The sequence below is a fragment of the Ranitomeya imitator genome, chromosome 2, assembly GCF_032444005.1.
Source record: "Ranitomeya imitator isolate aRanImi1 chromosome 2, aRanImi1.pri, whole genome shotgun sequence".
Taxonomy (NCBI): domain Eukaryota; kingdom Metazoa; phylum Chordata; class Amphibia; order Anura; family Dendrobatidae; genus Ranitomeya; species Ranitomeya imitator.
The window spans coordinates 173,272,422-173,285,773 of NC_091283.1; the positions used below are offsets into that span (position 1 = coordinate 173,272,422).

Genomic DNA, 13,352 nt, shown 5'->3' on the forward strand with positions numbered 1-13,352 from the left:
TCCCAGATGTGTTCAATCGGATATAGGTCTGGGGAACGGGTGGGCCAGACCATAGCTTCAATGCCTTCATCTTGCAGGAACTGCTGACACACTCATCTTGCAGGAACTGCTGACACACTCCAGCCACATGAGGTCTGGCATTGTCCTGCATTAGGAGGAACCCAGGGCCCACCGCACCAGCATATGGTCTCACAAGGGGTCTGAGGATCTCATCTCGGAACCTAATGGCAGTCAGGCTACCTCTGGTGAGCACATGGAGGGCTGTGCGGCCCTCCAAAGAAATGCAACCCCACACCATTACTGACCCACTGCCAAACCGGTCATGCTGAAGGATGTTGCTGGCAGCAGATCACTCTCCACAGAGTCTGCAGACTTTGTCATGTCTGTCACATGTGGTCAGTGTGAACCTGCTTTCATCTGTGAAGAGCACAGTACACCAGTGGCGAATTTGCCAATCCTGGTGTTCTGTGGCAAATGCCAAGCGTCCTGCATGGTGTTGGGCTGTGAGCACAACCCCCATCTGTGGATGTCGGGCACTCAGACCATCTTCATGGAGTCTGTTTCTAACCATTTGTGCAGACACATGCACATTTGTGGCCTGCTGGAGGTTATTTTGCAGGGCTCTGGCAGTGCTCCTCCTGTTCCTCCTTGCACAAAGGCAGAGGTAGCAGTCCTGCTGCTGGGTTGTTGCCCTCCTACGGCCCCCTCCATGTCTCCTGGTGTACTGGCCTGTCTCCTGGTAGCGCCTCCAGCCTCTGGACACTACGCTGACAGACACAGCAAACCTTCTTGCCACAGCTCGCCTTGATGTGCCATCCTGGATGAGCTGCACTACCTGAGCCACTTGTGTGGGTTGTAGAGTCCGTCTCATGCTACCACGAGTGTGAAAGCACAACCAACATTCAAAAGTGACCAAAACATCAGCCAGAAAGCATTGGTACTGAGATGTGGACTGTGGTCCCCACTTGCAGAACCACTCCTTTATTGGGTGTGTCTTGATAATTACCAATAATTTCCATCTGTTGTCTATTCCATTTGCACAACAGCATGTGAAATTGATTGTCAAACAGTGTTGCTTCCTAAGTGGACAGTTTGATTTCACAGACGTTTGATTTACTTGGCGTTATATTTTGTTGTTTAAGTTTTCCCTTTATTTTTTGAGCAGTGTATATAACTAAACATATTTAGTGAAACTTAGTTAAATGTTAAAGTTTAACATTAGTTAAACTTAGTTTAACATTCTGATCAGACTGTATAAAGCCCGCTGCCGCGTCATGGTGAACTTCTTAGTGGGTCCTAACTTCTATTGCCTTAACCCCTTTCTGCCATAGGACGTAATAGTACGTCCAACGGCAGAACCCCTACTTTGATGCGGGCTCCAGTGGTGAGCCCGCATCAAAGCCAGGACATGTTTTGAACAGCTGACATGTGACCGCAATAGGCGCGGGTGGAATCGCGATTTGCCCTCGCCTACTAACTAGTTAAATGCCGCTGTCAAACTCGGCATTTAACAAGCGCTTCCAGCTGGAAAAAAAATAACCTAGACATGTTTGGTGTCTATGATCTCGTAATGACCTGGAGAATCGTAATGGACAGTCAGTTGTAGCATTTATTGAACCTAGCAAAAAAGTCAAACAAAAAACAAGTGTGGGATTGCACTTTTTTTTGCAATTTCACCGCCCTTGAAATTTTTTCCCGCTTTATTGTACAAGGCATGGTAAAACCAATGGTGTAGTTCAAAAGTACAACTCGTAAGCAAAAATAAGCCCTCACATGGCCATATTGATAAAAAAATAAAACGGTTATGGCTCTGGGAATGAGGGGAGCGAAAAACTAATACGCAAAACTGAAAAAAGCTCCGGGGGTTAAGGGGTTAAAGAAGTGGTGTTGTGCGCCATCCACCGCCGCAGAGACAATGCACTTCACAGCACCCATGCTGCTAGACTGTTTTGTCATTTCTTTGCTTTTCATTTCTGTCCTCAGTGGATGGCATAATAAAGTGTTTACTGTGAAAATTAATGTTTCCAAATCTCAGAAGTATACAAACAGCATATAAATAAGGACCTGTAGGAGCAGTCCAGACCAGTGATTCTCAATGTCTCTTAGTCAAGTTTCCTTTCATCTTCAAAGCTCCTGCACCTGGTAAAAGGAGTGAGCACCATGTCACCAACCCCAAAAGAAAAGGGCAGCATGCCAGTCGTTGTAGAACTACAACTCCCTACATGTTCTGATAGCCTGGAGCAACGCTCCCAAGACCCGCGTGATTTGTTCTTCTTCGAGTGTCCTCTTTAGGAGAGTATCTAATGAGATTTTTTTTGTGAGGCCTGATGAGGCAGACATCAGTTTTTCCAGCTGGTCTCATAAAATGGCCAATTTATTACCAACCTGAAATCCTAGAATATAAGAGATAAGAGATATATTTTAGCTTTTTGTATACTAATTCAACCATAAAGGTGAATTGTTTCATTAAAGGAGAAAACCATTTCTGTCAGCAAGAGATGATCCGTTCTTATTCTTTTCCAGGAAATGTTTACAAGTTTCAGACTGGCTCCCGGTTCCATGCGATTTTATGGCACAAGCACTTGGATGACGCATGTAAAAGCAACAGGCCGTCGGTGAGTGACACGGAGCAGCTGGTAAGAAGGATTTTTCTATATGAATACCACATCTATTAGTCATTGCAGTGCACATTAATTAGATGTTACCTTTCATTTATTCTGAAATTTCATCAAGCTCATCTTCCTGCGCCCCTACATCAACACTTCCTGTGAGGGGCATATATCGCCCCCTTCTAGTGCTGTGTAATATCACTACTCCTGTACCTCATGCATCGCTTACAGGTTATATCCTGTATAGTGGGGATCTCACCTGTAAAATAAGGGATTAACTCTCTCTCAAGGCCAACAATTAGCAGCATGGGTTGCCTCCATTTTATGAAATGCGTTCTGGCTGCTGAATCCTAAAAGGATTAAAGTGTAGTGTAAAGGTACCGTCACATTAAGCGACGCTGCAGCGATATAGACAACGATGCCGATCGCTGCAGCGTCGCTGTTTAGGTCGCTAGGAGACATCAAACACGGCAACAGCAGAACGATGCAGGAGCGATCCAGTGACGTACTTATCGTTCTCGCTGGTTGTTCGCTCCATGAAAAAACATTGCAGGCATCTTTGCTTTTGCTGTCAAACATGACGAATCACGCCGACCTGACGACCAAATAAAGTCCTGGACTTTCAGCGACGACCAGCGATGTCACAGCAGGATCCTGATCGCTGCTGCGTGTCAAACACAACGAGATCGCTATCCAGGACGCTGCAACGTCACGGATCGTTGTCGTTCTCGTTGGAAAGTTGCTCAGTGTGAAGGTACCTTAAGGGTTTGTGCACACGCTGCGGATTTTGCTGCGGATCCGCAGCATTTCCGCAGCTGCGGATCCGCAGCGGTTTCCCATGAGTTTACAGTGCCATGTTAACCTATGGGAAACGAAATCCGCAGTGCACATGCTGCGGAAAAAACTGTGCGGAAACGCAGCGGTTTATTTTCCGCAGCATGTTAATTTTTTGTGCGGATTCCGCTGCGGTTTTACACCTGCTCCAATAGAAAACTGCAGGTGTAAAGCCGCAACGGAATCCGCAGTAAAAACCGAGATAAATCCGCAGTGGTTTTGCACTGCGGTTTTTCCAAATCCGCTGCGGAAAAATCCGCAGTCGTCCAGAAGATGTGTGCACATACCCCAAGACTTTTTTTTGGGTTGCGTTACCATAGTACAGAAGAGTAAGGACATATGAGCCAGGTATGAGGTCAGTGATCACACATTTAGGGTATGTGCACACGCCTTCTGGAGGACTGCGGATTTTTCTGCAGCGGATTTGGAAAAACCGCAGTGCAAAATCGCTGCGGTTTTTTCTGCGGATTTATCACGGTTTCTACTGCGGATTCCGCTGCGGCTTTACACCTGCCGTTTTCTATTGGAGCAGGTGTAAAACCGCAGCGGAATCCGCACAAAGAATTGACATGCTGCGGAAAATAAACCACTGCGTTTCCGCACGGTTTTTTCCACAGCATGTGCACTGCGGATTTAGTTTCCCATAGGTTAACATGGTACTGTAAACTCATGGGAAACCGCTGCGGATCCACAGCTGCGGAAACCCTGCGGATCCGCAGCAAAATCCGCAGCGTGTGCACATACCCTTAATACAACAACAATGAATTATTTCAAAGATGAAGGAAGAAATTAGCTCAGAGGTCCCAGTTGTAGACGGGTCTTGCAGGCTGTTGACAAGAAATGCCATCAGAAGGTGTGAGCAATTCTTCAGTAAACCAAAGATAAAAAAAAAAACATAGAGCCCTGCAATGTGTGTGTATGCATATTATATATATATATATATATATATATATATATATATATATATATATATATTTGTCTAAAGGTCACTTCCGTCTGTCTGTCGTGTCTTTCTGTAACGGAAATCCCGTGTCGCTGACTGGTCACAGCCGGCAGGCCATGACCAATCAGCGACGGGCACAGTCCGGCCACGAATTCGCCCCTTTCTACTCTCCGTCAATGCCCCCTCCATACTCCCCTCCAGTTAGCGCTCACACAGGGTTAATGGCTGCGTTACACCGCGTTATGCCGCGGTGTAACGCAGTCCGCTAACGCTGCTATTAAAAAATACATACCATGAGATACGGCCTTCCCAAAACCCTGTCTGATGACAAATGCACACTTAGCAGGATGCAGCAGGCCTCCACTGATAAAGGCTAGGAGCGGCACAGGTGCAAACTACTTGATAAAAACAACCACCCCAGCCAAACATTGCAGGGGTTGGCTGCCTAGCAGAAAAAATGCACATTGATATGACTCACATAGGACGCCAGTCACACTGATAGGTGCGGTGCACAGTGTCTGTATGCAACCTATTGATGACGCCCCTTGTATTAACAGGCGGGCTGCCCAGCACTATAAAATGCAGCACACAGTGAAAAACGCCCCAGAAAAACCTAGCCAACACAAAGAGGCCTGGCCACATCCTGCAAAAAAAGATATGATATAGTGCAAAAAAATGCATGCATATGATAAATACATACACTATATGAGGTATTAGTTTAATATTTTGGCCAAAATAAAGTAAGCCCGCAACCCAACGTCAAGGGTCCCCATAATATTGCGGGTCCCAACACCAATATCAAAAACAGCTAACATAGAAAAAACTCAGAAAAAATACATACCATGAGATACGGGCTTCCCAAAACCCTGTCTGATGACAAATGCACACTTAGCAGGATGCAGCAGGCCTCCACTGATAAAGGCTAGGAGCGGCACAGGTGCAAACTACTTGATAAAAACAACCACCCCAGCCAAACATTGCAGGGGTTGGCTGCCTAGCAGAAAAAATGCACATTGATATGACTCACATAGGATGCCAGTCACACTGATAGGTGCGGTGCACAGTGTCTGTATGCAACCTATTGATGACGCCCCTTGTATTAACAGGCGGGCTGCCCAGCACTATAAAATGCAGCACACAGTGAAAAACGCCCCAGAAAAACCTAGCCAACACAAAGAGGCCTGGCCACATCCTGCAAAAAAAGATATGATATAGTGCAAAAAAATGCATGCATATGATAAATACATACACTATATGAGGTATTGGTTTAATATTTTGGCCAAAATAAAGTAAGCCCGCAACCCAACGTCAAGGGTCCCCATAATATTGCGGGTCCCAACACCAATATCAAAAACAGCTAACATAGAAAAAACTCAGAAAAAATACATACCATGAGATACGGCCTTCCCAAAACCCTGTCTGATGACAAATGCACACTTAGCAGGATGCAGCAGGCCTCCACTGATAAAGGCTAGGAGCGGCACAGGTGCAAACTACTTGATAAAAACAACCACCCCAGCCAAACATTGCAGGGGTTGGCTGCCTAGCAGAAAAAATGCACATTGATATGACTCACATAGGACGCCAGTCACACTGATAGGTGCGGTGCACAGTGTCTGTATGCAACCTATTGATGACGCCCCTTGTATTAACAGGCGGGCTGCCCAGCACTATAAAATGCAGCACACAGTGAAAAACGCCCCAGAAAAACGCTGCTATTAACCATGTGTCACCAACTTTTTACTATTGATGCTGCCTATGCAGCATCAATAGTAAAAAGATCTAATGTTAAAAATAATAAAAAATTATTATATACTCACCTTCCGGCGCCTTTCCCGCTCCTCGCGACGCTCCGAGCCATGCAATGCGTTCTCACGAGAAGATGACGTAGCGATCTCGTGAGACCGCAATGCATTCTTGGGACCGGAGCGTCGCGAGGAGCATCTCTAAACGCATGGGCTGGATCCGGGGGCCGCAGGAAGGTGACTATATAACTATTTTGTACTTTAATTATTTTTTTTTTTTAACAGGGATATGGTGCCCACATTGCTATATACTACGTGGGCTGTGCTATATATTACGTGGGCTGTGTTATATACTGCATGGGCTGTGTTATAAACTGCGTGGGCTGTGTTATATACTACGTCTCTCTCTCTCTTTATATATATATATATGCAAAGGCAGCATCAATAGTAAAAAGTTGGTCACACAGGGTTAATAGCAGCGTTAACAGACTGCGTTACACGGCGGCATAACGCGGTGTAACGCAGCCATTAACACTTTATGAGCGCTGACTGAGGAGGGGGGTATGGAGGGGGCATTGACGAAGAGTAGGAAGGAACCAATTCGCGGCCGGACTGTGCCTGTCGCTGATTGGTCGCGGCCTGCCGGCCGTGACCAATCAGCGACACGGGATTTCCGTTACAGACGGAAGTGACCCTTAGACCGTTATATAGATATATATATTAGGGATCTGTACTCACTCAGCCGCTCTTGAGGTAGGCACAGGAGACTGTTTTACGTCAATAGTTCAGGCAAGTTTATTTCACTTCATAAACCGCTCTGGGAGGCAAAACAAAACAGGGCCTTGTTAGTATTATTATTTATTTATATAGCACCATTGATTCCATGGTGCTGTACATGAGAAGGGATTGCATACAATTTACAGATATCACTTACAGTAAGCAAACTAACAATTACAGACTGATACAGAGGGGCGAGCACCCTGCCTTTGCGGGCTTACATTGTACAGGATTATGGGGAAGGAGACAATAGGTTGAGGGTTGCAGGAGCTCCGGTGTTGGTGAGGCCGTAGCTTCAGTAGTGGTGAGGAGGCAGCGGGGTCAGTGCAGGCTGTAGGCTTTCCTGAAGAGGTGGGTTTTCAGGTTCTGTCTGAAGGATCCGAATGTGGTTGATAGTCGGATGTGTTAAGGCAAAGTATTCCAGAGGATGGGGGATATTCGGGAGAAGTCTTGGATGGAGGTGGTTGGGTGAGGAGTGAATAAGTGTGGAGGAGAGAAGGAGGTCTTGGGAGGACCGGATATTACGTGAGGGAAGATATTGGGAGATTAATTCAGAGATATATGGAGGAGACAGGTTATGGATGGCTTTGTAGGTCAGTATTAGTAATTTGAACTGGATACGCTGAGGGAATGGGATCCAGTGAAGAGATTTGCAGAGGGGGGAAGTGGAGGAGTAGCGAAGAGAGAGATGAATTAGTCGGGCAGCAGAGTTAAGGATGGACTGGAGAGGTGCAAGGGTGTTAGCAGAGAGGCCACAGAAAAGGATGTTGCAGTAGTCAAGGCAGGAGATGATGAGGGCATGCACAAGCATTTTAGTAGATTGACAGTTGAGGAAAGGACGGATTCTGGAGATATTTTTGAGCTGGAGGCGACAGGAGGTGGAAAGAACTTGGCACAAGAGCTTTTCTGGCACAAAGTGAAAACAAAACTTAAAACAAATTGTCCTTATAATATTGCGGGCCCGCCCGCTCAGGTCAGTGCCTTTTGCAACACACACTGAAGGTACACAAGAACTGCAGGTAAGGCCGGGGTCACACTAGCGTGTTTTACGGACGTATGAGAGGTGCAGGAAATACGCATTGCACACGGTACAATGATTCTCTATGGCCCAGCTCCTATCTGGCATATTTTACGCATTTGTATTTTACGGTCTTGTACGGCCGTAGACAGTCGCAGCATGCTGCGTTTGTCAGCGTATTGCGCAAAAAATCCGCCAATGAAAGTCAATGGGGGTGAGAAAAATACGGATAAGGCTAGGTTCGCATTGCGTTAGGGCAATCCGTTAAGCGCATAGCGCTAGCGGATTGCGCTAACGCAATGTTTCTTCTGGTGCCGCGTTCGCCGTCCCCGCTAGCGCAGATCACCGATCTGCGCTAGCGAGGGACGGACCTCGGATGCTGCCAGCAGCTACAGGCAGAAATCACATTGCTGTCAATGGGTGCGCTAACGGACCCGTTGCACGGCGTTAATTTCGACATTTTCGCCGTGCAACGCAGTCCGTTAGCGTTAACCCATCAAGGCAAAGTGAACCTAGTCTTACACATGGACCAACAGTGTGACTTGCAAGAAATGTGCAGCGGTGTTCTATAGAAAAGCTGGCAATTCAGTGCGGTGTACAGTAAAATCACACTGGCAGGTTAGAATAGAATAGATAGAATAAATGTCTACACATAGTATAGGGATATATATATGTCAGTGAGACATATATATATATATTTCATACAGCGCTAGATAGCAGAAAAGCCGGTAATTCAATTGCCGGCTTGTGCTATCTCCTTTTCAAACCCGACAGGATATGAGACATGGTTTACATACAGTAAACCATTTCATATCCCTTATTTTTGTACATATTCCTCACTAATAATGTCCCAAGTGTCTGTGTGCAAAATTTTAGTGCTGTTGAAATAAAGGGTTAAATCACGGAAAAAATTGGCGTGGGCTCCCTCGCAATTTTCTCCGCCAGAGTGGGAAAGCAAGTGACTGAGGGCAGATATTAATAGCCTAGAGAGGGACCATGGTTATAGGACACCCCCTGGCTAAAAACATCTGCCCCCAGCCACCCCAGAAAAGGCACATCTGGAAGATGCGCCTATTCTGGCACTTAGCCTCTCTCTTCCCACTCCACTGTAGTGGTGGAATATGGGGTAATAAAGGGTTAATGTCACCTTGATATTGTAAGGTGACATTAAGCCAGGTTAATAATGGAGAGGCGTCAATAAGACACCTATCCATTATTAATCCAATAGTAGTAAATGGTTAATAAAACACACACACATTATGAAAAAAGTATTTTAACTCCTTAGTGACAGAGCCAATTTGGTACTTAATCAGCGGGATCCGTTGAAGCGTTCCAGAGTTATAACCTCATAAAGTGACAGTGGTCAGAATTGTAAAAATTGGCTCGGTCATTAAGTATTAAATAATAATAATAATACTTAATGACCGAGCCAATTTTTACAATTCTGACCACTGTCACTTTATGAGGTTATAACTCTGGAACGCTTCAACGGATCCCGCTGATTCTGAGATTGTTTTTTTGTGACATATTGTACTTCATGTTAGTGGTAACATTTCTTCGATATTACTTGCGATTATTTATGAAAAAAACGGAAATATGGCGAAAATTTTTAAAATTTTGCAATTTTCAAACTTTGTATTTTTATGCCCTTAAATCAGAGAGATATGTCACGAAAAATAGTTAATAAATAACATTTCCCACATGTCTACTTTACATCAGCACAATTTTGGAACCAACATTTTTTTTTGTTAGGGAGTTATAAGGGTTAAAAGATGACCAGCAATTTCTCATTTTTACAACACCATTTTTTTTAGGGACCACATCACATTTGAAGTCATTTTGAGGGGTCTATATGATAGAAAATAACGAAGTGTGACACCATTCTAAAAACTACACCCCTCAAGGTTCTCAAAACCACATTCAAGAAGTTTATTAACCCTTTACGTGCTTCACAGGAACTGAAACAATGTGGAAGGAAAAAATGAACATTTAACTTTTTTTTTGCAAACATCTTAATTCAGAACCATTTTTTTTATTTTCACATGTGTAAAAACAGAAATGTAACCATACATTTTGTTATTCAATTTCTCCTGAATACGCCAATACCCCATATGTGGGGGTAAACCACTTTTTGGGCGCACCGCAGAACTTGGAAGTGAAGGAGCGCCGTTTGACTTTTTCAATGCAGAATTGGCTGGAATTGAGATTGGACGCCATGTCGCGTTTGGAGAGCCCCTGATGTGCCTAAACAGTGGAAACTCCCCACAAGTGACACCATTTTGGAAACTAGACCCCTTAAGAAACTTATCTAGATGTGAGGTGAGCACTTTGAACCCCCATGTGCTTCACAGAAGTTTATAACGTAGAGCCGTGAAAATAAAAAATCGCATTTTTTCTACAAAAATGATCTTTTTGCCCCCAAATTTTTATTTTCACAAGGGTAACAGGAGAAATAGACCACAAAAGTTGTTGTGCAATTTCTCCTGAGTACGTCGATACCCAATATGTGGGGGTAAACCACTTCTTGGGCGCACCGCAGAGCTTGGAAGAGGAGTGCCGTTTTACTTTTTCAATGTAAAATTGGCTGGAATTGAGATTGGACGCCATGTCGCGTTTGGAGAGCCCCTGATGTGACTAAACAGTGGAAACCCCCCACAAGTGACACCATTTTGGAAACTAGACCCCTTAAGGAACTTATCTAGATGTGTGGTGAGAACTTTGAATGCCCAAGTGCTTCACAGAAGTTTAGAATGCAGAGTCGTGAAAATAAAAAATAAAAATTTCCACAAAAAAGATTTTTTAGCCCCCAAGTTTTTATTTTCACAAGGGTAACAAGAGAAATTGGACCCCAAAAGTTGTTGTCCAATTTGTCCTGAGTATGCTGGTACCCCATATGTGGGGGTAAACCACTGTTTGGGCGCACGGCAGAGCTCGGAAGGAAGGAGCGCCGTTTTGGAATGCAGACTTTGATAGAATGGTCTGTGGGCGTTATGTTGCGATTGCAGAGCCCCTGATGTACCTAAACAGTAATAACCCCCCACAAGTGACCCCATTTTTGAAACTAGACCCCCCAAGGAACTTATCTAGATGTGTGGTGAGAACTTTGAATGCCCAAGTGCTTCACAGAAGTTTATAATGCAGAGTCATAAAAATAAAAAATATTTTTTTTTTCCACAAAAAAGATTTTGTAGCCCCCAAGTTTTTATTTTCACAAGGGTAACAGGAGAAATTGGACCCCAGAAGTTGTTGTCCAATTTATCCCGAGTACGCTGATGCCCCATATGTGGGGGTAACCCACTGTTTGGGCGCACGGCAGAGCTCAGAAGGGAGGGAGCACCATTTGACTTTTTGAGCGCAAAATTGGCTGTCGTGTTTGGAGACCCCCTGATGTACCTAAACAATGGAAACCCCCCAATTCTAGCTCCAACCCTAACCCCAACACACCCCTAACCCTAATCCCAACCTGATCCATAATCCTAATCACTAACCCTAACGATAATCACAACCCTTACCCCAAAACAACCCTAATGTCAACCCTAACCCTAATCAAAACCCTAAATCCAACACACCCCTAATCCTAATCTCAACCCTAACCTCAAACCTAACCCTAATCCCAATACACCCCCAATCACAACCCTAACCTTAAACCTAATCCCAAACCTAACCCTAATCCCAAGCGTAACCCTAATGCCAACCCTAACCCTAATACCAACCCTAATCCAAACCCTAATCCCAACTCTAACCCTAACCTTAGCCCCAACCCTAGCCATAACTTTAGCCCCAACCCTAAGGCTACTTTCACACTTGCGTCGTTTGACATCCGTCGCAATCCGTCGTTTTGGACAAGAATTGGATCCTGCAAATGTGCCCGCAGGATGCGTTTTTTGCCCATAGACTTGTATTGCCGACGGATCGTGACGGCCACACGTCGCGTCCGTCGTGCACTGGATCAGTGTTTTGGCGGACCGTCAGCACAAAAAAACGTTCAATGTAACGTTTTTTTGTACTTCGCATCCGCCATTTCTGACCGCATGCGTGGCCGTAACTCCGCCCCCTCCTCCCCAGGACATAGATTGGGCAGCGGATGCGTTGAAAAACTACATCCGCTGCCCACGTTGTGCACAATTTTCACAACGTGCGTCGGTATGTCGGGCCGATGCATTGCGATGGCCCCGTACCGACGTAAGTGAAAGAAGCCTAACCCTAAATTTAGCCCCAACCTTAACCCTAAATTTAGCCCCAACCCTAACCCTAAATTTAGCCCCAACCCTAACCCTAAATTTAGCCCTAACACTAGCCCTAACCCTAATTTTAGCCCCAACTGCTCTTCTCCTGCCGGCCGGCAGATGGAGACAGATGGCGGGCGCACTGCGCATGCGCCCGCCATTTTCTTTTGCCCAGAAGATGCCGGCGGCCAGGAGGAGCAGCAGGAGGATCCAGGGACACCGGTGAGTATGATAGGGTCCCCGAATCCCCCTATTTTTCTGTCCTCTGATGTGCGATCACATCAGAGGACAGAGAATTACTTTGCTTTTTTTTTTTTTCTTTTTTGCGGTCGCCGGTAAACAGTTAATTACCAGCGATCGCAAAACAGGGGTCGGTAAAATCGACCCCGATCATGCTCTTTGGGGTCTCGGCTACCCCCGGCAGCCGAGACCCCAAAGATTCTCCCAGGGCCGGCGGGCGCATTGCGCCCGCCATTTTTAAGATGGCGGCGCCCACCGGGAGCCACGAGGAGCACCGGGGGAGATAGGTGAGTATCGGGGGGCTATCTGGGACCCCCTTTCTCTGTCTTCTGATGTGCGATCACATCGGAGGACAGAGAAATTAAAAAGAGATCGCTTTTTTTTTGCGATCGCCGGTAAACGGTTAATTACCGGCGATCGCAAATGCGGGGTCGGTAAAAAAAAACCCCGTATCATGTTCTCTGGGGTCTCTGTTATGAACAGGTGATTCAGAATCACAATGGACCTAGTGGTTAAGAGCACACAAAGTGACCTGATAGTTACTAACATAGGACGAGCTCTGAGACGTGGGAACTCTGCTGACCGCAATCCCTAATCCTATCATACCACACTAGAGGTAGCCGTGGATTGCGCCTAACGCTCCCTATGCAACTCGGCACAGCCTGAGAAACTAACTAGCCCTGAAGATAGAAAAATAAGCCTACCTTGCCTCAGAGAAATTCCCCAAAGGAAAAGGCAGCCCCCACATATAATGACTGTGAGTTAAGATGAAAATACAAACACAGAGATGAAATAGATTTTAGCAAAGTGAGGCCCGACTTACTGAATAGACCGAGGATAGGAAAGATAGCTTTGCGGTCAGCAAAAAAACCTACAAACAACCACGCAGAGGGGCAAAAAGACCCTCCGCACCGACTAACGGTACGGAGGTGCTCCCTCTGCGTCTCAGAGCTTCCAGCA

The 13,352-nt window shown here is 45.6% G+C and overlaps 1 protein-coding gene across 22 annotated transcripts in view; it reads left to right on the forward strand.

Annotated features, from left to right (window-relative positions):
- Window positions 1–13,352, forward strand: part of RALGPS1 (Ral GEF with PH domain and SH3 binding motif 1) — a 953,479-nt gene that overhangs the window by 905,546 nt on the left and 34,581 nt on the right. For 20 of the 22 annotated variants that reach the window (XM_069748007.1, XM_069747990.1, XM_069747991.1 and 17 more), the window contains one exon: window positions 2,524–2,636. In XM_069748007.1, coding sequence (XP_069604108.1) covers window positions 2,524–2,636 — 113 coding nt within the window. The remainder of the gene's footprint in view (window positions 1–2,523; window positions 2,637–13,352) is intronic. The other 2 variants (XM_069747995.1, XM_069748011.1) reach the window with 1 other exon arrangement.